A 24,050-nucleotide genomic window follows, 5' to 3' on the forward strand; every position below is an offset into this window, starting at 1 on the left:
TCCGAAGCTCTTGCGCGTGGGGACAACATCATGGCACATGCCAGACGCCGGAGTGCAGAGGGTCGCTCGCAAGTAGACTCTCAACGATTCAGTGCTTCTCCGTCGTTGAAACACCATAGATCCAAAAGCCATACGTCGTGTTCGCCAACTCGGGGAACTTTGCCTACCGGAACTCAATCCGATATTACGCCAGTTACTGACTTGACTTTACCTGTTGTAGCTTCACCACCCCCCACCAACGGCTCCGCCACCCCGGCCGTGGAGTCTCCTGAGAGCAGCAAGCCCAGCTCCCCCTTTGTTGAGCGCAGCAACCCCATGGGGTCAGGAAACGCACAAACGGTCAGCTCCAGCGACCCGAAGGCTGTGGCCCAGGCTGCCACCGACATGAAGAACGTGGTTCGCCGCAAGTTGACTGGCTACGTCGGTTTTGCCAACCTTCCCAACCAATGGCACCGCAAAAGTGTTCGCAAGGGATTCAACTTCAACGTGATGGTTGTCGGTGAGTGCCCCTGACGAAAGGATAATGGATGGGCGTGACTGATATGTGTTTTAGGTGAATCTGGTCTCGGAAAGTCGACTCTTGTGAACACTCTCTTCAACACTTCTCTCTACCCCCCCAAGGAGCGCACCGGCCCCAGCCACGACATCATCCCCAAGACTGTGGCCATCCAGTCGATCAGTGCAGACATTGAAGAGAACGGTGTTCGTCTTCGCCTCACCGTGGTTGACACTCCCGGATTCGGTGATTTCGTGAACAACGACGATTCGTGGCGCCCGATTGTAGAGAACATTGAGCAGAGATACGATGCCTACTTGGAAGCTGAGAACAAGGTCAACCGTACTAACATTGTTGACAACCGTATCCACGCCTGTGTCTACTTCATCCAGCCCACCGGCCACTCCCTTAAGCCTTTGGATATTGAGGTCATGCGCCGGTTGCACACCAAGGTCAACCTGATCCCTGTGATCGCCAAGGCCGATACATTGACGGACGAGGAGATTGCTCAGTTTAAGCAGAGAGTATGTCATCTGTCTCGAATGAGTTGGTCCTGAACCTATGCTAATTTTGGTCTAGATCCTTGCCGATATCCAACACCACTCTATCAAGATCTTCGAGGGCCCTCGCTACGAACTCGACGACGAAGAAACCATCGCCGAGAACCAGGAGATCATGTCGAAGGTCCCCTTCGCTGTGGTCGGTGCCAACGCTGAGGTTGCCACCGCTGACGGGCGCAAGGTCCGGGGCCGTAGCTACCCATGGGGTACCATCGAGGTCGACAACGAGGAACACTGTGACTTCGTCAAGCTGCGCCAGATGTTGATCCGCACCCACATGGAAGAGCTCAAGGAACACACCAACAACTTCCTGTACGAGGACTACCGCTCCGACAAGCTGACCCAGATGGGTGTCGCTCAGGACCCGAGCGTGTTCAAGGAAGTCAACCCAGCCGTGAAGCAGGAGGAGGAGCGTGCTCTACACGAGCAGAAGCTTGCCAAGATGGAGGCAGAGATGAAGATGGTCTTCCAACAGAAGGTGGCCGAGAAAGAGAGCAAGCTGAAACAGAGCGAAGACGAACTATACGCTCGACATCGCGAGATGAAGGATCAACTGGAGCGGCAACGCCAGGAACTGGACGAGAAGAAGAGTCGCCTCGAAAGTGGTCGACCGATCGAAGAGAAGGGCAAGCGAAAGGGCTTCTCTCTTCGTTAGATAGCTGGAATTCAATGACACGGACTCCCCCGGTGATGTATGGTCGTTGGAGGCACGTTGGCGGTTCTGTGTTGGATTCCCCACGACTGTTGATTGACCGAGCGCTCTTTTCGCCTGCCCTTCTATTGCTGTGTTTATTCGATTTCCACGCTCTCTCAACCTCTACTTTCTCGTATCTGCTGCCAGTAATGACTCTGTTATCTAATTGGGTGCACCGAGGCAGCGGAATGACTCGGTTGTGTTTCATTCCGTCTGTCGGACGAACTCCAGTTGGGGCCTTTGACTAGGAGAAATGTGCTGGGACACCGGAGCAGCGCTGCCGGCCTGCTCGTGTGGTCCGGCCCATGGTTTTGCAAGATGATATGCGGTGGCCCTCACGTCCTCTTTTCGCTTCTTGTTAATGTACTTTTGCCTACGCTATACCTTGTTCTCTCCTGTTTCTTATTCCCCAGTGTGGCCTAAACCTCATTTTCCCTTCTTATCTTCGTGCACTTTTGTCCACTTCTACACATTTTAGTGAGCTCTCCCACCCTCCGACCATCATTCAAGATGCTTTTCCTATTTTTCTATCTCTTACTTATTGCAGTTTATTGTGCGTTAGTTGTCAATCTCAGATGTTCTTGAAAAGTCCGACCAGGCTACAAAGCGACGGGGAGGGTCTGTTTCTGTAGAGGACGACGGGGAGGACGTCCCTGGTAGAAAATCACTACAAGAACAAAACCAAAGAAAAACGAACTACAATCAAAGACGTAAAAGTTTAAAAAGAAAGAGAAATATACATAAACAAATGCAGTAGGGCAAGACAAGAATGAAATCTGGAAGAAATTCAATTCGAATTGCAGGATGAAATAACCTTAGCGTTGCTTCACCGGCCACTTGCATCATGCCGAGTCAATCCGTGAGTGTTTGTCAACGTCACTGGACAAGGTTTGGTCTGCCTCAGGTTCTCAGTCAGCTACGACGACTCCCGGAGCCTGTTAAAGGTACTCACTGCTCTGTGTCGTCCGCCCAGCAGCTTCTTCTCTCCTTCCCGATTTCCGTACTAAAGAATACCTTAGTCCAACGAAAAGGGCATCGTCAAAACCCACCCACTACGACCGCCCCCCGCCCAGCCTCCCCAAAATAGTGCAGGTCCGCAGGCCTCCACCGCTCAATTCGCTCCCCTTCCAGCTTTTCTCGACCCTTCTCTGCTCTCACGTCACAGCCACTTAGCGCATTGCTATCTCTCCGCTCTCGCTCTCGCTCTCTGAGGCCTTCCTTCTCACTATCTTTACGCACTTCCCTCGTTCCCGAGTAGACCACACCTTTTCAGCTCTCATGGCTCCACCTCCCCCATCGAACTTGCCTTTGGCCGAGAGGCTGAAGGCCCTGGCTCAGACGCTACAGTATGTGCTTCGCTGGCCTTTCCCGAGCTCGCAATGTGGATACTGACCGTATGACTCTCAAATAGGTTCGCGTGGTTTGCTGGGTAGGCTTCCCTTGTGATTGTGTGCTGCCTCGGCCGGCGGCACACGGTACCCGTTTGGAGCAATTTGCGACATCCGTACACCAGATGCTGCCCTTATCGGATGACATTCGCAAGTCCAGGATGGGAGAAAACAGATCCGCTGACTGGCTTTAGGCACGTCACACTGCTGCTCTCCGTCTTCCGCTACCTCCTGTCCTACATCACCTTCAACTACTACTCGTCCTCGGCCCAGGTGTCCTACCGCTTGGCTTTCCTTTCGGCTGCTGCAACATACGGTATCGTGGTGTACAAAGGACACATCGCCCGTGGTCGTCTTCAGGGTAGCGTTCCGAACATTGTGGTGAAGCTCGCTGGTGATGAAAATGTCCAGTATCTTGGTGAGTAGAACCGCCTGGCGGTCTGACCAAACCGGCATGGGCTAACCAAACCACCAGGAATGGCGATTGTCTGGCTCTATTCCCGCCAGGTCCCATTGGCCCTCCTACCCTTCAGCGTCTACTCGATCTTCCACGTTGCGACGTACTCTCGGGCCCACCTGATCCCTACCTTGCAGCCTCCCGCCCAGGGCGCCGCCGGATCTGGGTCGCCCTCTTCTCCTGGTGCTGCCAAGCCTGCTGCCAGTCCTCTGGCAGAGACCATTGGAAGATTCGTCAAGCAGTACTATGATGCCAGCATGGATCTCGTGGCTGGGCTCGAGATGGCGCTGCTGTTCCGCCTGGCCTTGGGAGTTCTGACTTTCTCCAAGGGAAGCATCCTTCTCTTCATTATCTACGTAGCCTTCTTCCGCGCGAGATACACCCAGAGCTCGTTCGTCCAGCAGGCCGTGCGCCACTTCACCGCCCGCGTGGATGCTTCGGTTTCCCACCAGAGCACCCCCCCTGCGGTGCGCCAGGGATGGGAGACCTTCAAGGGTGTTGTTCGCCAGGCGTATGAGAGCACCGACCTGGGCCGTCTGACTTCCGGAGCTCCGGGCAAGAAGCCGCAATAAATGGCACCTCTGGCGATGAACGATGACCGCCCGGGACGCGTGGGAAAGGCCCAATCCGATTGCGACGCATTTTAGCCGGACTTAGACCATTCGCGCAGGGCCCGGGATCACAGATTGACGTGTGGGCTCTCGTTTGTAAAGTGATGAGCATATAACGAATAATGTGCCATTGGTACTAACCCGGTTTGGGTTGGGAAGTGGTTCTTCTTACGATAAGCAAAAGATTGTTTACATGCTGTTGCGGGAGAGGATGTGGATGAGGATGTTTAGTGCTTGGGGGAGAGGGGAGTCATATTATAATCTTGTATTGCCATTAAGTCATGCACATGCTGGACCTCCGATGGGATGTTTTGCCCAGACGGATTTCATTGCATTCTGTATTTGCGCGAAATTATTACTGTGAGGGGAAATGAGCACTTGTTTGTTGTTGAGGCATATTGTTGTGTCCTATAAGTCTAGACCGACGACCACGTTCTTGTTCGGTAGTAGTCTAGTTTGGTGGATTCTTGTGGCAATTGAAGGGACTGAGTTGTTTTTTCGGTCCATTGCCATTTGTTCCTTCGGACCCGAATTAAACTAGCGAGAGCTTATTAAGGCGGCGTGGTGTGCCTGAGGTGGAGAGTCGGCCTCGGACGCGGAGAAAGCGGAAAACCGACCAAAATTTTGGGCTGAGCGTTGACCCATCGTTTCTGTGAACTACCGACTGGGAGAGGTGCCATGTTTCATTTCTTAACCTCTCGACTTTCCTTTATTTCTGTATAGTTTAGATCTCCTTCGATCCCTCTTCTCCTCTTCCTTCTTTCCCACCGTCATCCTTCATTGGGGTGGCATCCATCCGGTAAACGTCGCCGCCGCATCCCAACCCCCCGTGGTCTGGCCCGCACCACGATCTGGTGGGTTGCGGTATTCTTGCCATGAGCTTGACCTCGCGCGTGTTTGGCCTGTTTTCCACGACAGAGACAACCGCTCTGGACTCTCCTCCGACCGCTTCGTATTCGAACACCTCCAGCACCGGCGACCATGTCTTCCATGCGACGGGCCCGATAAGGGCAGGCTCCAGCCATGTACAAACTACACCACTCGAGGACGAGGAAGAGCCTCGTCCGCCATATCTCCATGTACGTTGTGCTATCTGCCGGACGAGCAATACGGATGGTGATGTGAATGCGCAGGGTGTGCGCAGAAATCTTCTATCTCAAACTGACATGAATCTTTTCCCGTAGGCCATGCTTGCCGGAGGTACCGGTGGGACATGCGGCGATATGCTCATGCATTCTCTCGATACGGTGAAGACGAGACAGCAAGGCGACCCCCATTTCCCTCCCAAATATGCCTCGATGACCTCTTCGTATGCGACGATCTATCGACAGGAAGGTATCCTACGAGGCCTCTATGGGGGTGCGGTTCCGGCATTTTTCGGCTCCTTTCCCGGCACTCTGATCTTCTTTGGTGTGTATGAGTTCACCAAGCGACGGATGATCGACGCTGGCATCAATGCCAATGTGGCATACCTGTCTGGAGGTAAGAGCGTTGTCCGGTTTCTGTCAGGATTCGGTGGCGCTGACGCATCGCTCAGGTTTCTTTGCGGACTTGGCCGCTTCCGTTGTTTATGTCCCTTCAGAGGTCTTGAAAACGCGACTGCAACTCCAGGGACGCTATAACAACCCCTATTTCAATTCGGGATATAACTACCGCTCTACTCGCGATGCTCTCCGTACGATCGTCCGCCAGGAAGGATTCTCCGCGCTCTTCCATGGATACAGGGCTACCATCTACCGTGATCTGCCATTTTCCGCCCTGCAATTCGCATTCTACGAACAGGAACAGCGTTTGGCGAAGGAATGGGTGGGATCCCGCGACATTGGACTTGGATTAGAGATCCTGACTGCGGCAACCGCCGGTGGAATGGCGGGTGTGATAACGTGCCCCATGGATGTGGTGAAGACCCGCATCCAGACCCAGCAGAACCCCGATATCCAGAGCTCTGCGTCTTCGTCGAAACCTGCTGCGGAACATGCGTCGATCAAAGAGAGCCCTCGACAGCATACATCGTCTCAGACTACGTCGAGTCTGCGCACGCACTCACGGCCGATCTCCACGGGGGGTGCATCGACGTCAGTAGCCCCGCCGGGAGCGCCTCGCCTGGACACCTCCTCTTTCTTGACGGGTCTCAAGATGATCTACCAGAGGGAGGGGCTTGGCGGCTGGTTCCGCGGCGTCGGACCTCGTGGAGTGTGGACTAGCATCCAGAGTGGAACGATGCTGGTCATGTACCAATACTTGTTAAAACAGCTGGAGTCCTACGACATACTGGGGGAGATGAATCCTCTGTGATCGAACGGGCTTTATTGCATGGCACGATGGGGATGTAGTGTTGCCACGGGGCGACACTTGTAGATAATGTTGAATCATCACCACATGGGACACGATGTGGGTAGGGCGTTCTGGGACGAGGCTGTTGCATGATCTCTCACTTCTTCTATTACCACCCATTTGCTTGGATCGGTCTGGAGCATGGCAGCATTTTTCCTTTGGGGTTTGTCCTTGCCGTTTGTTCTTGGTTTTAGACCTCCTGCTCCAGACGGGTGTGGCTTGCATAGATTTGTATTTCCCCTTTCCCTTTTTTTATGTTATTTAGACATGGTTAATCATGCCACGATGTATATTATTATATAAAGTATAGAGTCAAAGAAGCACTGAACTGAGGGCCAAGTTGTCTTCTCCAAAATGAGGGTTATTTTCGGTCAGGTGGAAATGTAAACAAACGGATGCGGTCAAGCGCCCCCCGACGGGCCAATCAGCGGGCGTCGGGGAGGACTGTGACCTCACTGGTGATTTGTTGCATTTGCTTTTATTATTTATTGTGATTGTTTTTCCCTCTCTTGTTCGTTTTGGTTTTCGAATCCTTTTGGTCCCCCGAAATCCTGCGCGCGCACTTTATCATCATCCCACCCTTCTCCCCCTTGCTCATAAAGTCACCACCTCCCCCCCGTCGCATGGTCCCTTACCCCCGCGCATCATGTCTGCCGCATTGCCTTATTTACAGAAGCTGCGCAAGTCCCAACTGACGGACTGGGCGGAAGCCACTGATCTTCACGAGTAAGTCTGGTGCCGTTGTTTATCGCCCCACCACGATAACAACCCCGGCTGACCGTTGACAGCTACGAGGAGTACAATAAACCCGAACTCGCCACGCTGCTGGACCAGCATCTCCAGGCCAACCAATCCATCTTCGCCAAGGATGCGCGCCTAACGGATTACTACCGTCGCCTGTCGCAAACCCCGCGCAAGGGGTCGCCGGTCAAGAGAGACCCTAGGGTGGAAATCTCGCCGCCTGTGAAAGAGACTCCGCGGTCGGCGCCACGGTCGGCGCGTCGTAGGCAGATGCGAGTCCTGGAGGAAGAGGTGAAGGAAGAGGAGACGAAGGAGGAACCCAAAGAGGAACCTAAGGCGGAACCCAAGGAGGAGGCTGAGCAACCCCAGTATGTCCTGTAGTCTTTCCGACGTCGCGCGCGCGCATGGTCAGAAGCGCCGTCGCACGCGACCGCAGTAATCATGACGACATGAACTGATCCATTTCTTGTTGCAGAGAGGAATCCGACGCGTCCCCACCACCGGTCTTCCAGACTCCTGGACCGTCGCCGCTCAACTTTCAATCGGCCTTGCCGGCATCGCCGGCCCTCATCGCTGATGCGGTGGACCGGGAGTCCGTCGCGTGGCGCAAGAAGGCGAGCGATTGGTGGGCCGGCTCAGGGGTGCCGGATGGCACGCAGTCACTGCGCTCCTTGCTCAGCAGCGTGAAGGCCGTCCAGATTCTGACATTGCTGCTCGAAGGGTGTTCCATCATTTATGAAGTTCTACCGCTGCGATTTGTGTCCACCATTACGATTTGGGCGATTGAGATCTCCATCAAGGTCCCCGACGTCTTCGTCCTCGTTGACGGCGTCTTCTGGGCCCCGTTCTCGCTGTGGCTGCTGACCAGCATTCTGCTGCCATTGACAGTCGCATACTTCTTCAACATCAGCCTGAACCTCGCGCCAGGCAGTGCTGCGTCTCATGCGCGTCGCAGCCGCGCGTCGCCTGCGAACTTCGATCCGCTCAGCTTCAACATTGCCAAGGCGGGGCTCGCATACCTGGTGTATGCCCGGCAGTTCAACTTCTTCAATCTGTACAGCCAATTTTCGATCGCCCGGGTGAACGCCGCGGTCCCCGGTCAATGGGCTGGCTTGGTGACCGGGTCTGCGATTGGGGTGATCGGCACTCTGTACGAGGCGATCCTGCGGAAGTAAATACGTGGTGTATATACGTGAATGTGTTGTGGCAGAGCCACTGGTTGTAACGCAGTTTGATTGAGTAGGACCTGCTCCGTACAAGAGAAAAGCGTGCGAGTGCCTGTCGGAGGGGGCTGTGAGAAGGGTTTTCTCTCGCCTAGAAGGTCTATTTTCTGGATAATCGTTGGATTCCATGTGTGCAGTGCGATGGTGCTTCGGTCTTGTTCTAATGTTGAGTTATCTTCGGTTTCTCTCCTTTCTCGGGGGTATCTGGCGTGAGAATGGTGTGGCGCGTTGATTGTTATGAATTGATCTGATCTGATCTGATACTTCGCGGGGGCGTTAGCTTAGGTTTCCTGGATGTACTATCGTGAACCCGATATAGGATGTTCCAATACAGATCCTTATTCATCGTACAGTAGCTGTTGGTATCTATCTAGGTATTGTATGCTTCTATAACCCCAACCCCAAACGATACACTATATAAAAAGAAAGACAGAAGACTACCTCGTCCTCTTCAACCTCTCCGCCAACTCCACCGTAAAAAGCACCGGCACCAAGCTCTCCACCGTAACCACCTCGCTCCGAATATGATTACTCGTACTCAACTGCCCCCCAATCTCCGTCCTCCAATCCACCACATCCCACTGGAACCCACTCGTCGTGATCCTCGCCGGCCCCGAGAGCGGTATAATCCCCACATTCTCCTCAAGCAGATCCTCCCCTTGTTCCGCAGGAGATACCCCCGGCCGATTCGTCCCAGGCGTCCGAATGGTACTCACCCCGGGCCGCAGGATAAACGTAATACTCTCCTCGGAGATGAGATACAGATTCCCTATCTTCCCTGTCCCTTCTTGATTGGACGTAGAAGAGCTGTAAGTTTGAGTCATGGAGTAGAGATGATGGATTTGCGAGAAAGCTTGGTCAACGCGGCCGCCCAGTCCGCCGAGGATGAGGACGTCTAGCTCGCTCCCTCTTCCTCCTTGTTCATTCTGTTCTTCTCCTTCTGGTTTCGATACTGAAGATGAAGAGGAAATAAAGTCCCCTACATGCGCACGCAGATAATCCAAACACTTCGTGAAATCCGTCGAATACTGGTCTTCGTCTTCGATAATGCGAACGCCTAGATTGGCGTAGTGGGCTCTTGTGTCGGGGGTTATGGAGTCTAGATCGCCGATAATGAGATCGGGGAGCTATTTCTTTTAATTAGAATATATGCCTATGTCTATATATATATATATAACATCATATCATAAGTGGGAGAAGGAAGGGAAGGAAAGGGGCTTACATCTGTTGATTCTCGGTCGTGCGCTTCCATCATCGAGTAGAAGCGGTTTGCGCCGCCGTCCGCGCAGAGCGTTATCTTTGCTTTTATTTCTTTTCTTTAGTCTTCATGCTGTAATATGCTGGGTTTGGTATATATTGTATCAATATATGGTCCACAACCACATCCATATCTAACACATGTAGAAGATACGTCGAATATATGTACAGTAGAACATACCATGTCTCTTCAAAACGCGAAACGCGCGCTCATTGATTGGCTGGTTGAGGATCAACAGCGCAAAGGGGTTTGGAGTGTGATCATCACGGAAGAACTGGGTGGGATCCCACTCCATTCTGTGTCTTGGATCGTAGTTTAGTTTCGTCCTTGGGGTTATGGTAGAGTCGAGGGGGGTCAATGTAGGGAGGGGCATTAAAATCAGTTGATTTTATCTTATCGGCGATGTGATGGAGAGTGGGGACGTATGTGCCGGTGGACGGCCAATCGGGTGGGGCCGGGGGATTTATGGATTATGGATTATGGATTTATGGATGTATGTACTATGTATAATGTATATCATGTTGGGGAATGTTACTATGGATTTTATGGGCTGGTTTGGGGGTTGAATTTGGGTGTGTACTGGTTGTCGTCTTGTTGGTTAGGATATGGGCTGGACACACTGATACTATACTACTATACTACCAAGAGTATGGGACAAATTGAGAATATATACGCAAAGTCCTCGAAACAATCTGTGACTACAGGAGATATCATGGCTAGATTATCTCTTATTCTATCTAGCAAGAGTATGAAATATTATAAAATATCGAAACATATACTTCAAGAACTCTACTGTACATATTCTAATATAGTCGATGATTGGCCCAGTAGATTTTCATCACAGTATAAGGACGGCCCTCTCAGTTTAAAAGAACCTCCTCGAATGGCATTGTGCATATATGACGAGAATATGAGTTAGACCGTACTATGCCCATGGTTTGTTCCATACCCTTACTGCAAATCCCGCCCACATAAGCAAAACCTGCCAACTTATAGTATACTTGGTCACCACAGCTTTGTCTCAGTACCATGGGTATCCGAAGCTGACAAACGCTAACGATCACCTGATCGTTGTCTTCCACGCTGTGTTCACTGAGGCCAAAGCCGATAAAGGATGCATGATGGATCGTAAAAACCTTGATGCCATATAGTCTCGGCTCCAGGTCTCCCAGGAATTTAAACCCCGCTTCGGCGAAGGTCTCCAGGATTGTGTCAGCATCTTGGTGGATCAAGTCCAATGTCTCGAATACGGTGCGCAACCTTGTCAAGGAAAATTTCGGGTGGTTGATATCAAATACGGCATGGCTGTAGTTCGAAAAAACACCGCATGCTCGAAGGAATCTGTGTGGGATGTTCTCAGGCTCCCAGACATTATCCCACACATGGCGCCCATCGCCGTGTATTTTAATTACCCCCTTCATTTGGGCCAGGACGCTCTTCACGTCGGATGCAAACTGAAACATTGATCTGCATTTTCCAATCAGACGCCCTGATATTCGTAGGACAGAAGGATCTTCCGTGACAGGATCGCACCGTGGCTGCCATACTGGTTGGATATCACCGCAGGGTGAAAGCCTTTTAGAGTAAGAAGCCCATTCATTGGCCGTGGACACCTTAACTGTCGTTGTGAGATCCGGCACCCAAGAAGGAATTGAAACGTTCTCCAGCCGATCCTTCCGCAGGCAGAACCGATCTAGCATAACGATATTTTCGAATCTCTCTTGCAGAAGGTGCTTTGCTGTTTCAAAAATAATTTGGCACAGGGACTTGTTATAATCCGGCGGATATTCCCTCTGCAATGATGGAAGAAGACCATATAAGGCATATATTTTGTCTTTGAGATTTTGACACTTGCGGCTGCTTGTTTCCTCCAGGAGGCTTAGCAACGATATGTCGTCCTTCTCCGAGGTCCACGTATGGCTGGAGATTATAAAATCTCGTCTGGATGCCTCCTCAGACAACTCTTTCCTGTGTGCTTTCATCTCTACGTAGTGGTCTTCTAATCGCATCCGTCTCCCGGTTATAACCTTAGAATGCATCTTAAAAAGTTGGTCTGTTGCTTCGTAGCATGTCCAAAAACGATCGAACTCAGTTTTGGCAGGGAATTCTACATCGCCACATATGCAGATTGGTGGCTTCCTTCGTGACAATCGATATTCTTGAAATGTCCACATTCGCGTCCAGTACTCCGCGAGCCAAAAATGGTGATCAAAATCGAGAATGTTCCTAAGAGAGACAGAAAAGCGCTTTTCATATCGCGCTGATATCCGGCATATAACGCATTTCATCCACCAGCATGCGTCTTTCCATTTCCGACTCTCCACGTCGGACATATCCCGCCACTTCATGGCGTCTGCTGCATTGTCACAGAGGTTATCCAAGCTGATGATTGCGAGTATAGATGTAGCATTGGCATATATTACACTCATCAAGGGAACCTGGCTGTTCTTCTCTGCCACATCGTCTTGATTAATGCAGACAAAGTCGATCCATATAACACGTCGCTTCATGCAGAAGCGGAGTCTTTGCAAGATTCGGCGGACATTCCTTGGGACTGGAATTGTTTGCCCGTCCAGTAGGATATCATTCCTCTCTCGAATGTCACCCCATACATACGAGATGGCCTCGTATTCAGGGAAAGTGTCCAATGATGCAACCCGCAGAGAACATCTCATAGGAGCTTCGGACTTCCAAGCGGGTAAAATCGTCAACAGCCGGATGTCCCTCCTAGCGCAATCGAGAGGATAGCCGTGTAGAAATTCTTCCATTTGGACTGGTTTGAGATCACGGTGCGAATGTGAGGATTGTTTGAAACTCATTAGGAGTCTCTTTCACCCTCAAAAGGAGGTTGACACATCAGTTGCGATCCCACAGCCTTACCGGTGGCGGTGCAGCCAATAGAAGTAGAAGCCGAGGGAGTTCATGTTTGCCTTCTCCTCTGTATGTGTTCCTGAACTACCGGCTACTAGCATGAGTGCTTGTATCTCCACAGAATATCGTCTGGTTTTTACATAGACTGATCCGTGACTTTTCATCACTATGGTCTGCATGTTGCATATATATTCACCTCAAACGATCCACCAACACTCGTCTACCATCCCTATCGCTTTTGAAAACCTTATAAATGTTCTATCTAGATGCTCGTATTCCCTCTTTGTCCACCCCGCATACTTCGGCTGCACGACCAGACTGCCGCGACAAGCTGCGCCGCAACACAGATCGTAAAAGCCACCCCAGCCCCAAGCGATCAACCTCTTCCCACAGTTTGGAGAAATGTTTAGCCACCCATAGTTCGTGATTAGTTTGGCTATAGTGTGAAATGCATCTGGTCCAACAATCTCTGATTTCAGACAATAGCTTTTATCGTTCTACCGAAAATATCCATACGGCTTCAATCAAGCCACAGGCGTGAGCCCTAAACCGTACGCTACGGACTAGTTGGTTTATATCTGCCGATAGAGGTGCTTAGTTGTTTTGGCTCGTTTGCCTGTCGTGTGTCCATTCTAGTAAAATATACTGCTCTGTACAAGGCCTTACTGATCCAACACTTGTGTTTGGAACCTGTAAATCAAAACCCCGAGCATGCGTCTGGATGTCAGCAGGCAAATACTTCAATGTAAATGGGACGCAACGTTGCGGCCGTTGCTCTACATATATTTCTCTAAGCATAGATTCAAAATCAGCACTAAAAATGCAAGGATCGGAAACGGTGTTCGCTGAAATAGGACGATGCTTAGCAGCTTAACGAGATCCAACTCCACGCCCTATGAGAAGTAATCAGAGACCAACACAAAAGAGACCAGAAACACTTACGTACTTCAATTATGTGTACGAGATGATTTCAAAAATTAGACATGGATGTTGCTAGCAAGTCTTCAACGCTCCAACTAGGAATGGAATTAGCCGGCATTAGTATAAACGACTTCCCCGCAGGAATTTATCCGTGACTTGCCCAATGGTGGAGAAACCAAATGAAGGAGGAACATGTAGTCCGCGATGTGAAACAAGACCGAGGAAGAGTTAAAAGTGCCTGGTGGCCATCTTTCCGTATCACGATTACCCTCCATATCTCGAATTTGTGTGGCTAAGACTAGAAATATGCGGTCCCTGGTTTTACTCGGGATGGGCTCCCTTGCTACGGCGACTTCCTTGTGGTCGTCGAAGGCCGCGTCCTGGGACACGACTAACGAGGCATTCGTTCTGGGGAACGGCAAGCTGGGGGGTAGGTCTATTTCTTTAATTTCTAAAAATTCCCTACTAACCCAGACAGTGATGCCGTTCGGAGAGCCGGGGGCGGAAAAGCTCAATCTCAACCACGACGAGCTTTGGGACGGTGGCCCCTTTGAAATCGATGTGAGTTCTGCTGAAGTGTGATGGACAGTATGCGTTCATAACTGAACGTATCAGGGATATCGGGGTGGCAATCCGAATTCTAGTATGACGGCGATCCTATCCGAGATTCGAGACGAGATCTGGAAGACAGGAACCGGCAGTGCGTTTTACTTCAAAATCTCCGTCAACAAATATCTGACTTTTTAGATGATACACGGCTGCACGGAGACACAGACGGCTATGGATCCTTCCATTCATTAGCCAATCTTACCATTGCGATAGATGGAGTTGACAACGTAAGCAACTATACTCGGTCCCTAGATCTCGGCACCGGCATCCATACGACAACCTACTCGACCAGCAAGGGAAAGTATACTACAGACGTCTACTGTAGCTACCCTGCTCAAGTTTGCATCTATAAGCTGAACTCGACAGCGGCTTTGTCTAATGTTACAATCTACTTCGACCAACTTGTCGAGCAAAGCTCACTCTGGAATGCCAGCTGCGACTCGGACTTCGCCCGTCTCCGAGGCGTCACACAGGAAGGACCTCCGCGTGGGATGACATACGATACAATTGCGCGAACCTCTATTCCTGGTAGCTGTGACAGTTCAACCGGAAAGTTGGCCATTAGCGCCAGAAACAGCTCTTCACTGACAATTGTAATTGGCGCCGGAACGGACTTCGACGCTACTAAGGGAACTTCGGCGAGCGGCTACACTTTCAAGGGGGAGGATCCAGCAGAATATGTCGAGGAGATCACATCTGCAGCAATTTCACAGTCAGAATCAAAACTCCGTACCGCTCACATTGAGGACTACAGCCCCTTGATGGATGCTTTTACATTGACTCTGCCGGATACCCAGGACTCCACGGGCACAGAGCTCTCCACACTTATAACCAACTACAACGCCAATAAGACAGCCGGAGACCCTTATTTGGAAAAGCTACTTTTCGATTATGGTCGCCACTTGTTCATCTCATCATCCCGTGAGAACAGTCTTCCTCCCAACCTCCAAGGGGTCTGGAGTCCCACGAAGAATGCAGCCTGGAGCGGCGATTATCATGCAAACATCAACCTGCAAATGAATCTTTGGGGAGCCGAGGCGACAGGGCTAGGCGACTTGTCAATCGCTGTCTTCAATTACATGGAACAGAACTGGATGCCGCGCGGTGCTGAAACCGCTGAGCTGCTATACGGCGGTTCTGGCTGGGTAACTCACGACGAGATGAACATCTTCGGACATACTGGGTGAGTGAGGGCATTTCTTGAAACTTCGCTTCAGAGTACTGATAAACCAGGATGAAAACCTATCAAACCTCAGCGAATTATCCGGCCGCGCCGGCATGGATGATGCAACATGTCTGGGACCGCTACGACTACTCGCGCGACAAGACATGGTTCATTGAGCAGGGTTGGCCATTACTGAAAGGTGTGGCCGAGTTCTGGGTCTCTCAGCTGCAGTTAGATAAGTTCAGCAACGACAGTTCTCTCGTTGTTAACCCGTGTACTTCTCCCGAACAAGGACCGACCACGTTCGGCTGCACCCACTGGCAACAGCTCATTCACCAAGTATATGAGAACGCGATCCAAGGCGCAGAGATCGCTGATGAAGCTGACTCTACCCTTGTAAACGACATCAAGAACCAACTAACCCGCCTCGACAAAGGCCTCCACATTGGCACCTGGGGCCAAATCAAGGAATGGAAGCTGCCCGACAGCTACGACTACGAAAAAGAGGGCAACGAGCATCGCCATCTCTCTCATCTCGTCGGCTGGTTCCCGGGTTGGTCTCTTTCCTCGTACTTCAACGGTTACACCAACGCTACGATCCAGTCCGCCGTCAACATTTCCCTTATCAGCCGCGGCGTGGGCTTATACACCAACGCCGGTTGGGAGAAAGTATGGCGGTCCGCTTGTTGGGCGCGCCTCAATAACACGGAGCGAGCCCACTACGAGCTCCGTTTGACCATTGACCAGAATATCGGCCAGAGTGGGCTGTCCCTTTATAGTGGTGGCGATACGCCGTCTGGTGCCTTTCAGATCGATGCTAATTTCGGATTTCTTGGTGCTGTGCTGAGCATGTTGGTTGTTGATATGCCGTTTGATAGTGCCCATTTGGAGGATGATATTCGGACGGTTATTATGGGTCCGGCTATCCCGGCTGCGTGGGCTGGTGGTAGTGTTAAGGGACTTCGTTTGCGTGGAGGTGGAAGTGTTGACTTCTCTTGGGATGATAAGGGGTTGGTGGACAAGGCGAGTGCGAAGGGGATTGCGGATAATGTTCGCATTGTTAATGTTGAGGGACGTGTGCTTGTTTGATTTGAACATACTCCCCAGGCCTAAATTAGGGTTAAATATAGGACTGGGTCGGTAGTTACGAGTCTGCCAAGTGCCACAATGCCAATCTAGAGATGAGGCGACAACACTATCAATAGAGCTTGATCGATAACCCAATATACTAGAACCTATCATGGTCAAGCCTGTCAGTCACCATGCCTTTTAGCCCGCCCCACTTGTACCCACCTCATACCTTGTTCATGATGTTCTGTCTTGAATGTGGTATGTGACTTGCGCAGTCAATTAGTTGAAGCTTTCCACGGGGCTAATTTTCTCCGAGTGGTTTTGATTGAATCAATCATTAGAGCTATTTCATTGGCTGTTCGGATAGACTTCGGATTTACTCCTGCTCCGTCCCAGCCACAGAGGCAGGAGCATCATTGAATGATGGATGTACATACATCCAATACTACTACTAGTCGGTACCTACAGACGCAGGCCTTCCCAAATTGGCCGCCATGTGATGTGGGAAATATTTGAGCGACTCTTGATCAGCTGATCTATTACTGCCATCGTCTCCGCCCCGCTTAGATGAGTCCATTTGGCGAACTGGGATGGAGCAAATGGCTAGCAGCAGCTCACCAGATTACAAAGAGCTCTTTTTAAGGGCTCAGGAACAAATACGAAAAACGACCTTTGCAGAGCTTATTCAATACTGCCACGACTATTTTGCTCGACCTCTGAGAGCCGCAAGTCCGTCTCGTTCTACAACAGGGACGATACCACCGCCTAAGGGGAAATGCTAATAATCGGATGAACCTCTTGGATGATCTCACAAGTCTTACATATTTCGACAAGCAGCATTGTGAACTCATCCCAGCCGTACTGAAGGAGGAGCTTAGGCCTATCTCTCTAGATATCCTAAATCTTTACGGGGTCATGTCAGGTAAGCGATAGTCTATTGTATTTTTAGGTGACTGAATGGCGGGGTTGGCCAGCGAGCGGGCAAGAGAAGGAAAGTATTAACTAGGATACCCATTTTAAAGCATTTGTATTTTATGAAGGTCAGTGCCTGATACTCCTTGGAAAAGTATATAACCGAGTGATTCCAAACTGTACAGGTTCACCTAATAGACTATATTAACTCTAGAGAAGAAATTAACAGATCTTATCTAAATAATCAGTTATTAACAATTCCTTAACTGCGGTAACAGAATCTACTTTGGGTAATTTACAATACTATATAATATACATAAAATACTGTAGAATATAGACACCAGTACTATGTATACCCGGTAGTACTAGAGTAATTGGGATAGTATGCTCTAAATGTTCTGTCTGCCTGCTGCAAGTGTATGATACTATGAAGTAAAACGCTAGAACAAATCTATTATATATGCTCCTATATTCAAACCCTAGAGATATACAAAGCAAGCCATTTAATGTATTCAAAGAGTACATAGTCATACGGACAGAACTGGGGCATAGTATGAATTCGTCATGATCATAACCAGAGAATGAACGAACACAAGAGAGATAGACGAGGAAGGCAGGACTTTATCAAATCGCAGAACTAAGTAGATTCACCAGTTCACAGAATCTTAACCTGGGTAGATATTCGCAAGGCTTCCACATCTGTTCCATTTGGAGATTTGCAAGATATGATAATCCCCGCTCTCAAAAGCGTTTTCCGCAAGCCTTTTGGAAAGCAATTTGGATCCGGGCGGTACTTTTTAATCTGAATGTCCGTAGGCGTAAAAGGACATTGACGAGGAAAGTTGCCATACTGACCAATGTTCTTGAAAATACATTGGTTCGTTGCCACATAATCGCAAAGATTATCGTCTCGCGCATAGACTTCCAGCCAGTCAACACCATCATCAGATTGGTAGCCCAAGATATGCACATCGCATTGATCAGAAAGATCTTGACGTATCCTAAAATTGACATTGGCGACTAGGTCGTCGATGTCATCATCACTGCGCAAGTGTTACTCTTATGGTTCAATTTACATCCGATTTGTTGCAAACTCACACCATTACCTCAGAACGTATGTCAGCAAAGTAATCTGGATTTCCCGAGATGTCAAGATCCTCCAAATAGACGTCAAATGGCCTGCGATCCTGTCCCCAGGCAGAATGTGCGAGAAAGAGTGAAAGCCATAGAAGCCAGGCAGCATTGAGAAATTTATCCATGACTATTCGTGGATCAGAGTTAACGCAAGATGTCGAAGACTTGGTGTATTTGTCTTTAAGAAAAATGATTTAAGTGACCATCTAGAGCTAAAGGTGCGGGAGTGAGGTGAATATATACCCTCAGACTGGAATGAATCTATAATAGGGACCATTCCGAGATAGGGCTAATCAGTCAAATAGTTCCAAATTAACTCCGGATAGGGACAGCTTTGATGTCATAGCTGAAAGATCTGCGAGGACGATATTTTCGGATATCGTCAATTAACATGATAGGGGGATAAAAGGTCAATGCGAAAAGTATATTGATATAGTTGCGTACTATTGATTTCTGAATTTACGTACAAGGACATCATCGGGGGGGAGATCTGCAGTTCCGAGAGCTCAAAACGGAGGCGTCAAAAAGCAAACATAGAGTATTGCGTAAATTCCTAGATCAGATGCTCCTGCACCCGAATCTATAGGATTACATTAGCCCCTTGCAGATCAAGAGATGGCACAGTGGTGCCCGACCCAGTTCAATATGGGCTCAATGATTATGGACCCAGCATAGGCTGGGTTTCTGCAGCCGCAACTTTGATCACCACTGGGACGTTTCTTGGAAAACAGATCCACATCGGACTTGATGCTCTCAGGGCGTATGGGATAGACTCGGGACCACAGCCTTCGGTGACTCGTGGCACAATTCGACCCCAAGGACTACATAGTAGTACCTGAGGACAAGGCCAAGCGGATTTTCTCGCGTTAGTTCACGAACCACAGCGTATGGATAATGAGACCGGGATTGACACGGATCTCCTTATGGCAATGCTGTCTGATCCTGTTGGGGACTGGTCGCATGTAATTCGATATTCGTCCCACAGTGATCTAGAACCTATACACCGATTTTATATCGATTGCTTTCTGTCCATTTTTGAATCACTCAGAAAATTCTATAAAGATTCTTAGAGGAAGCGTTTCTCGATCATGCCCATGACATGTATATCCTAGAAATCAGATCCCCACTCTCAAATTGACCGTCATTCAAGCTTTATATAACCCGAAATGTCGCTCAACAACCTCTCCTAGGTTATAAACTGTGTTCTAGATGATAACGTGCGGGGTAAGATAGAAGGATTTGGCCGATCTCTATAAATACACTAACTCAGTGCGAGAACTGAAAGTGAGCTGTTTTTCGGATGTAGCTTACAACAACTGATGGCTAGGTTTTATTTGATAAACATATCCATTATTGCACAACTAGGCCATCCCTTGCTTCTCTGGCCCATACCTTTATCTTAGTCACCATCTCTCTTTGGATCGAATTCTTGACATCCCACTTTCGTTGCACATCCAACGTAGAGCCACGATGTCCAAGCGCTATGAAGACGCTCTGAATGTTTACCCCGATTCTCTACGGTTCGTTAAACAGCTCAAAGAATCGGACGCTTCCTCAATATTTGAGGTGGAGGTTCACGATAAACGCTATGCGATGAAACTGGTGAGTGGCGTCAGATCTTGGCCAAAATTCCGCTAACTTTTGAAGTTTCATGACAACAGTGACCCTGGCTTTGCCAAAAATGGCCGTGACTTGAACCGTTTTCGCTGCGAATTGAACGCTTACAGCAACCTCTCTTCGTTTGGCGTATGCGAGCGTAAACTGGTTCCATATTATTATGGCTATATTGATCGACTTGATCCAGCAAGTTTCCAGCCGCATCTTGGTGGTTTCATGAATGATATTCACCATCCAAGGGCTATTTTGCTCGAGTATTTGCAAGACATAGAAGAGCTCCACTGTGTAAATTACTCGGATGAGCGCATCTGAGCCGCCATCAACGGGCTGAGGGAAATCCACCGCTCTTTAATTCACCACCACGATATCTATCCAAAGAATATCCTCATTGTTCGTGGACAACCCGAAAGAGCTATTTGGATAGATTTCGATGTCGCGATGAATTTTTCCGAATAAAGAGTCCATGGGTCACCTCGAAGAGGAAATTTGCGAGGAGGAAATCCAGGTTGTCGAAAGCTTTGGAGACCTTCTAGTTTGTTAATTCTTACACTCGCTTTCAGCAAGGTCTAACAAATGTTTAGCGAGAGGATCAGAGGCAGGGTCTTCCCCCGAATACGAAATACTACTAGTCGGACTCTATCAAATACCCGAAAGGATACGCTTTATCGCTGTATCGGATGCGAAGGACAATTAATGTTGAGATCCTCATCTATTTTACTACCAACCCATTTATCCAACACGGTTCAAATCTAGGAAATATCGCCAGCGACTTTCTGTTTAGTGGTACTGACCTAAGGGGATTGTCCGAGAGAACACTTTGGGCAAGACCCAGGTAGAGAGGTATTATTTCTCTAATTTCCTTACTCACTCCCTATCCTTGCCTGTCTCTATTTTATACCCTTGACTTTCATACTTATTCCCATTAATTGTGCATCCCCATGAATAATTTGCGTGAGATCGAGTGGATCCCATACCTCCAAGCAATTGGTTTGCCCAATAAGACGCATGTCTGTTAGTAGAGTACAATAGCTACAACTTCATATTAATCCGTAACGCGCTGGCCGTGGATTGGTAGAACACTTAGAACACAAGTATGGAACGATAAGTCCAATTACCTGACCTGATTTGACCTTATCTGGGTTTCGGGTCGGGTTTGACCTTCAACCCCAATATCTGGAGCGGGGTCCAGCGGGGAACCTTACCTCTCCAATCGTGATATATATTAGATGCTACTCCAGAATTAATCCTAAATCACTCCTATGCACCGGCTTAATACTTAGGGAGCACTCGGCCTACACAATTCTGCCTTGCCGCACACTCACGGATCACTTCCTGAGAGATCAAACAGTGACTACTAGCTTTCTTGATCATACATCGCCACAATGGCCGCTTCCGCGAATGCTTCAAGATGTACCTTGGAAAAGGCACAAGAGTTGCTTATTAGCGCCGAAAAAACCTTCATCGAACAAAATCCAAACTCCAAGGCTCAGCATAAGCTGGCTAGTGAAGTGTTACCAGGTGGTAATACTCGCTCAGTACTCCACACCAACCCCTTCCCAATCTGTATGGAACGAGGCGAAGGCAATAGATTGGTGGATGTAGACGGACACGAGTAGGTATCTGCATTATCTTTGCCATTTTGAGGCTAACTTCTCCACTCTCAGATACCTGGATCTGGTTGCAGAAATGACAGCCGGCCTATATGGCCATACAAATCCGATCATCCGAGACACCATTGTCTCTACGGTTACGAAGATAGGGTTGAATCTAGGCGCGACGACTACCACAGAGTCCCGGTTTGCAGAGGCGATTCGTCAGCGAATCACGTCCATAGAACAATTACGTTTCTGCAACTCTGGCACAGAGGCAAACCTACATGCGCTGAGTATTGCTCGCGGTGTGACTGGAAAGTCTAAAGTCATTGTGTTCAATGGCGGCTATCATGGCGGTGTTCTCACCTTCCCACATGGAGTCGCTGAGAACAATGTCGACAAGGAAGATTGGATTGTCGGCAAATACAATGATGTGGAAGGAACCCGCAAACTCATTTCTGAAAACAGTGATATAGCCGCAGCCGTGCTTGTCGAGGGTATGCAAGGCGCCGGGGGATGTATACCGGGCACTGCGGAATTCCTACACACAATTCAGAATGAGGCCAGGGCAAACGGGATGGTATTTATTCTCGATGAGGTTATTACTTCTCGACTTGCACCGGGCGGACTTCAGTCTGTCGTCCGAAGCCCCTATGATGGCGCAGCGTTGAAACCTGATATGACCACTTTAGGGAAATGGATTGCCGGGGGAATGACTATTGGCGCGTTTGGGGGTCGTAAGGACCTTCTCGCGGCGTATGACCCACGCCCTGCGTCGGATACATCAGAGAAGAAGGTTCAAATTAGCCATTCAGGAACTTTCAATAATAACACACTAGCCATGAATGTGGGGTTGGTGGCCCTGGAACATGTCTATATGCCGGAGGTTTGCATAGAACTCAACAACATGGGGGATTGGTTCCGCCGGCTTTTGCAAGAGCGCTGCCGAGGTACTAAAATGACAGTCACTGGGCTAGGGGCAGTGTGTAACATTCATTTTACGTCGCACATCGACAAAGCAGGAATCGCCTCTGTGGATGATTTGGTAACAGAGTCGAACGGGGTTGAATCGATCTTGAAAGACTTGTTCTGGTACTATGCCGTCCGGAAGGGCTACTGGATGACCAGACGTGGCATGCTGAGCTTGATCTTAGGAACTAGCAAGGCGGATCTCCAAGGTTTTCTCGATGTGGTGGAGGCCTTTGTTCAGGAGCATCGGGATCTTCTTACATAGTTTTTCGAAGACTAGTCTGTTTGATCTTTGTTATTTCCAGTACCTGACTCCAAATAGCATGCTTGGTGGGTCTTTTTTAGTATCAATGACATCTACTGTAAGGACTGATGAGCTGGTGTTCTCCTAGTAGTGCTTTGTGTATAATTGGACACTATATATGGTAACCGATGTTGCTATACTGGCCGTTGAATGACTTAGGCCACACATGTTTTACCCTCATTCAAGGGGTAGTGTATGATACCATGCTTATAGTGAATTATATCAAGAGATTTGCTTACGTCCTATCTCACTTTCCATTGTCCCAAACTGGCCCTTCAGGGGCCAGCGCAGAAACACCAGCAAGAAACCGGGAAATGTCTAACTTGACTGAAACGAAAATAGAAAGAACACATCATCCCTAGCATAAAAGAGTTTCCATTTGAAACTCGTTGAGATTTCACTTCATTCTCTACTTGGGAGATAGTATATGTTGTTACTTCACTGCTCCGAAGACACCCAGGAGATCACTTACCATACCGCCAACAAATCCAATAACTCTATACATCTGATCATAGTAAGAAAACCTCCATATACTACCTAAGCGAAAGCCCCACCTAACATATGCCAGCTACAATCATGTGTAGAAACCTATACAAGAAGTACAACTGCTGCAATCATATGCTCACCGATGTGATACTCTGTACCAACCGACCTTTCTGTGCGCGGTCCGAGGATTGGAGATATCCTTCCCAGTCGGAATGTCCTCGCTGCTATGTATTATTGTCGTCAACATCGACATCAGCTCCTCGGATCTCTGATACTCCCTGGAGTCATGAGGAACGGACGTTTGCTGAGATTTTGAGAGAGGCTAGAACCTCGCGGAGGTATGGGGCTTGATGGATGCTTTTGGTGTATGTACATTACTGGACACAGTTCTATCTTGTTTTCATGTTTTAGCTACAGTATAGTATTAGTGCTAGTAACTGCGATATCCACCGAAGTTGCCTAACGCGCTCATAACGACGCAAAGATTTGAACAACCTTGCCATACGTAAGAACAAAGTTCAGAATCGAATTCTTCTTCCACCTCTTGCCACTTTCTGGCTGCACAGAGCCTCGTAGGATTGTTTAACATGCTGTGGTCGAGAAACACTTGGCGGAGTGGGTGCGACTTATGCTTCTG

General features: G+C 49.2%; 10 protein-coding genes across 10 annotated transcripts; 7 read left to right on the plus strand and 3 right to left on the minus strand.

Moving 5' to 3' along the window:
• Window positions 1–30: 30 nt before the first annotated feature.
• On the plus strand, window positions 31–1,711 carry aspB (septin AspB; the record flags this gene model as incomplete). Its single annotated transcript, XM_032084121.1, has 3 exons — window positions 31–499; window positions 554–1,020; window positions 1,076–1,711. The coding sequence occupies 3 exons, from the start codon at window positions 31–33 to the stop codon at window positions 1,709–1,711; spliced, it is 1,572 nt and encodes a 523-aa protein (XP_031946210.1).
• Window positions 1,712–2,933: 1,222 nt separating this feature from the next.
• BDV37DRAFT_136879 (uncharacterized protein) lies at window positions 2,934–4,862 on the plus strand. The gene is made up of 4 exons (XM_032078790.1): window positions 2,934–3,096; window positions 3,162–3,179; window positions 3,333–3,556; window positions 3,614–4,862. The coding sequence occupies exons 1-4, from the start codon at window positions 3,029–3,031 to the stop codon at window positions 4,165–4,167; spliced, it is 864 nt and encodes a 287-aa protein (XP_031946211.1). The 5' UTR covers window positions 2,934–3,028; the 3' UTR covers window positions 4,168–4,862.
• Window positions 4,863–4,914: 52 nt separating this feature from the next.
• Window positions 4,915–6,591, plus strand: BDV37DRAFT_136892 (putative mitochondrial carrier protein). The gene is made up of 3 exons (XM_032078791.1): window positions 4,915–5,285; window positions 5,391–5,688; window positions 5,744–6,591. Exons 1-3 carry the CDS (start codon window positions 5,082–5,084, stop codon window positions 6,499–6,501), a joined length of 1,260 nt encoding a protein of 419 aa, XP_031946212.1. The 5' UTR covers window positions 4,915–5,081; the 3' UTR covers window positions 6,502–6,591.
• Window positions 6,592–6,894: 303 nt separating this feature from the next.
• Window positions 6,895–8,844, plus strand: BDV37DRAFT_237516 (uncharacterized protein). Its single transcript, XM_032080739.1, has 3 exons — window positions 6,895–7,266; window positions 7,329–7,649; window positions 7,757–8,844. Exons 1-3 carry the CDS (start codon window positions 7,187–7,189, stop codon window positions 8,454–8,456), a joined length of 1,101 nt encoding a protein of 366 aa, XP_031946213.1. The 5' UTR covers window positions 6,895–7,186; the 3' UTR covers window positions 8,457–8,844.
• On the minus strand, window positions 8,845–10,126 carry BDV37DRAFT_237517 (thiamine diphosphokinase). Its single transcript, XM_032080740.1, has 3 exons — window positions 9,943–10,126; window positions 9,727–9,806; window positions 8,845–9,631 (listed from the first exon to the last, which is right to left on the minus strand). The coding sequence occupies exons 1-3, from the start codon at window positions 10,055–10,057 to the stop codon at window positions 8,942–8,944; spliced, it is 885 nt and encodes a 294-aa protein (XP_031946214.1). The 5' UTR covers window positions 10,058–10,126; the 3' UTR covers window positions 8,845–8,941.
• Window positions 10,127–10,627: 501 nt separating this feature from the next.
• BDV37DRAFT_294476 (HET domain-containing protein) lies at window positions 10,628–12,530 on the minus strand (the record flags this gene model as incomplete). Its single annotated transcript, XM_032089639.1, has 4 exons — window positions 10,628–10,687; window positions 10,764–11,640; window positions 11,725–11,988; window positions 12,055–12,530. 4 exons carry the CDS (start codon window positions 12,528–12,530, stop codon window positions 10,628–10,630), a joined length of 1,677 nt encoding a protein of 558 aa, XP_031946215.1.
• Window positions 12,531–13,860: 1,330 nt separating this feature from the next.
• Window positions 13,861–16,417, plus strand: BDV37DRAFT_294477 (glycoside hydrolase family 95 protein; the record flags this gene model as incomplete). The annotated part of the gene is made up of 5 exons (XM_032089640.1): window positions 13,861–13,984; window positions 14,033–14,115; window positions 14,170–14,254; window positions 14,302–15,346; window positions 15,397–16,417. 5 exons carry the CDS (start codon window positions 13,861–13,863, stop codon window positions 16,415–16,417), a joined length of 2,358 nt encoding a protein of 785 aa, XP_031946216.1.
• Window positions 16,418–17,966: 1,549 nt separating this feature from the next.
• Window positions 17,967–18,570, minus strand: BDV37DRAFT_278412 (DUF1091 domain-containing protein; the record flags this gene model as incomplete). Its single annotated transcript, XM_032086047.1, has 2 exons — window positions 17,967–18,354; window positions 18,410–18,570. The coding sequence occupies 2 exons, from the start codon at window positions 18,568–18,570 to the stop codon at window positions 17,967–17,969; spliced, it is 549 nt and encodes a 182-aa protein (XP_031946217.1).
• Window positions 18,571–19,915: 1,345 nt separating this feature from the next.
• BDV37DRAFT_268095 (uncharacterized protein) lies at window positions 19,916–20,691 on the plus strand (the record flags this gene model as incomplete). The annotated part of the gene is made up of 5 exons (XM_032084122.1): window positions 19,916–20,047; window positions 20,093–20,345; window positions 20,376–20,452; window positions 20,523–20,594; window positions 20,644–20,691. The coding sequence occupies 5 exons, from the start codon at window positions 19,916–19,918 to the stop codon at window positions 20,689–20,691; spliced, it is 582 nt and encodes a 193-aa protein (XP_031946218.1).
• Window positions 20,692–21,444: 753 nt separating this feature from the next.
• Window positions 21,445–22,888, plus strand: BDV37DRAFT_294478 (pyridoxal phosphate-dependent transferase; the record flags this gene model as incomplete). Its single annotated transcript, XM_032089641.1, has 2 exons — window positions 21,445–21,674; window positions 21,727–22,888. 2 exons carry the CDS (start codon window positions 21,445–21,447, stop codon window positions 22,886–22,888), a joined length of 1,392 nt encoding a protein of 463 aa, XP_031946219.1.
• Between the last annotated feature and the right edge of the window lie 1,162 nt (window positions 22,889–24,050).

Source organism: Aspergillus pseudonomiae, assembly GCF_009193645.1.
Source record: "Aspergillus pseudonomiae strain CBS 119388 unplaced genomic scaffold BDV37scaffold_4, whole genome shotgun sequence".
Lineage (NCBI taxonomy): Eukaryota > Fungi > Ascomycota > Eurotiomycetes > Eurotiales > Aspergillaceae > Aspergillus > Aspergillus pseudonomiae.

Excerpts from the sequence above, each read along its gene's own strand:
- BDV37DRAFT_237517 (XM_032080740.1), bottom strand. The coding sequence starts at position 10,057 with ATGGAGTGGGATCCCACCCAGTTCTTCCGTGATGATCACACTCCAAAC. Across the intron at positions 9,807-9,942 it reads TCGCGTTTTGAAGAGACATG|CAAAGATAACGCTCTGCGCG; the intron begins GTATGTTCTACT and ends AAGAAATAAAAG. Across the intron at positions 9,632-9,726 it reads ACGACCGAGAATCAACAGAT|CTCCCCGATCTCATTATCGG; the intron begins GTAAGCCCCTTT and ends TAAAAGAAATAG.
- BDV37DRAFT_136892 (XM_032078791.1), top strand. The coding sequence starts at position 5,082 with ATGAGCTTGACCTCGCGCGTGTTTGGCCTGTTTTCCACGACAGAGACA. Across the intron at positions 5,286-5,390 it reads CTCGTCCGCCATATCTCCAT|GCCATGCTTGCCGGAGGTAC; the intron begins GTACGTTGTGCT and ends CTTTTCCCGTAG. Across the intron at positions 5,689-5,743 it reads TGTGGCATACCTGTCTGGAG|GTTTCTTTGCGGACTTGGCC; the intron begins GTAAGAGCGTTG and ends CGCATCGCTCAG.
- BDV37DRAFT_136879 (XM_032078790.1), top strand. The coding sequence starts at position 3,029 with ATGGCTCCACCTCCCCCATCGAACTTGCCTTTGGCCGAGAGGCTGAAG. Across the intron at positions 3,557-3,613 it reads TGAAAATGTCCAGTATCTTG|GAATGGCGATTGTCTGGCTC; the intron begins GTGAGTAGAACC and ends CCAAACCACCAG.
- BDV37DRAFT_237516 (XM_032080739.1), top strand. The coding sequence starts at position 7,187 with ATGTCTGCCGCATTGCCTTATTTACAGAAGCTGCGCAAGTCCCAACTG. Across the intron at positions 7,267-7,328 it reads GAAGCCACTGATCTTCACGA|CTACGAGGAGTACAATAAAC; the intron begins GTAAGTCTGGTG and ends GACCGTTGACAG. Across the intron at positions 7,650-7,756 it reads GAGGAGGCTGAGCAACCCCA|AGAGGAATCCGACGCGTCCC; the intron begins GTATGTCCTGTA and ends TTCTTGTTGCAG.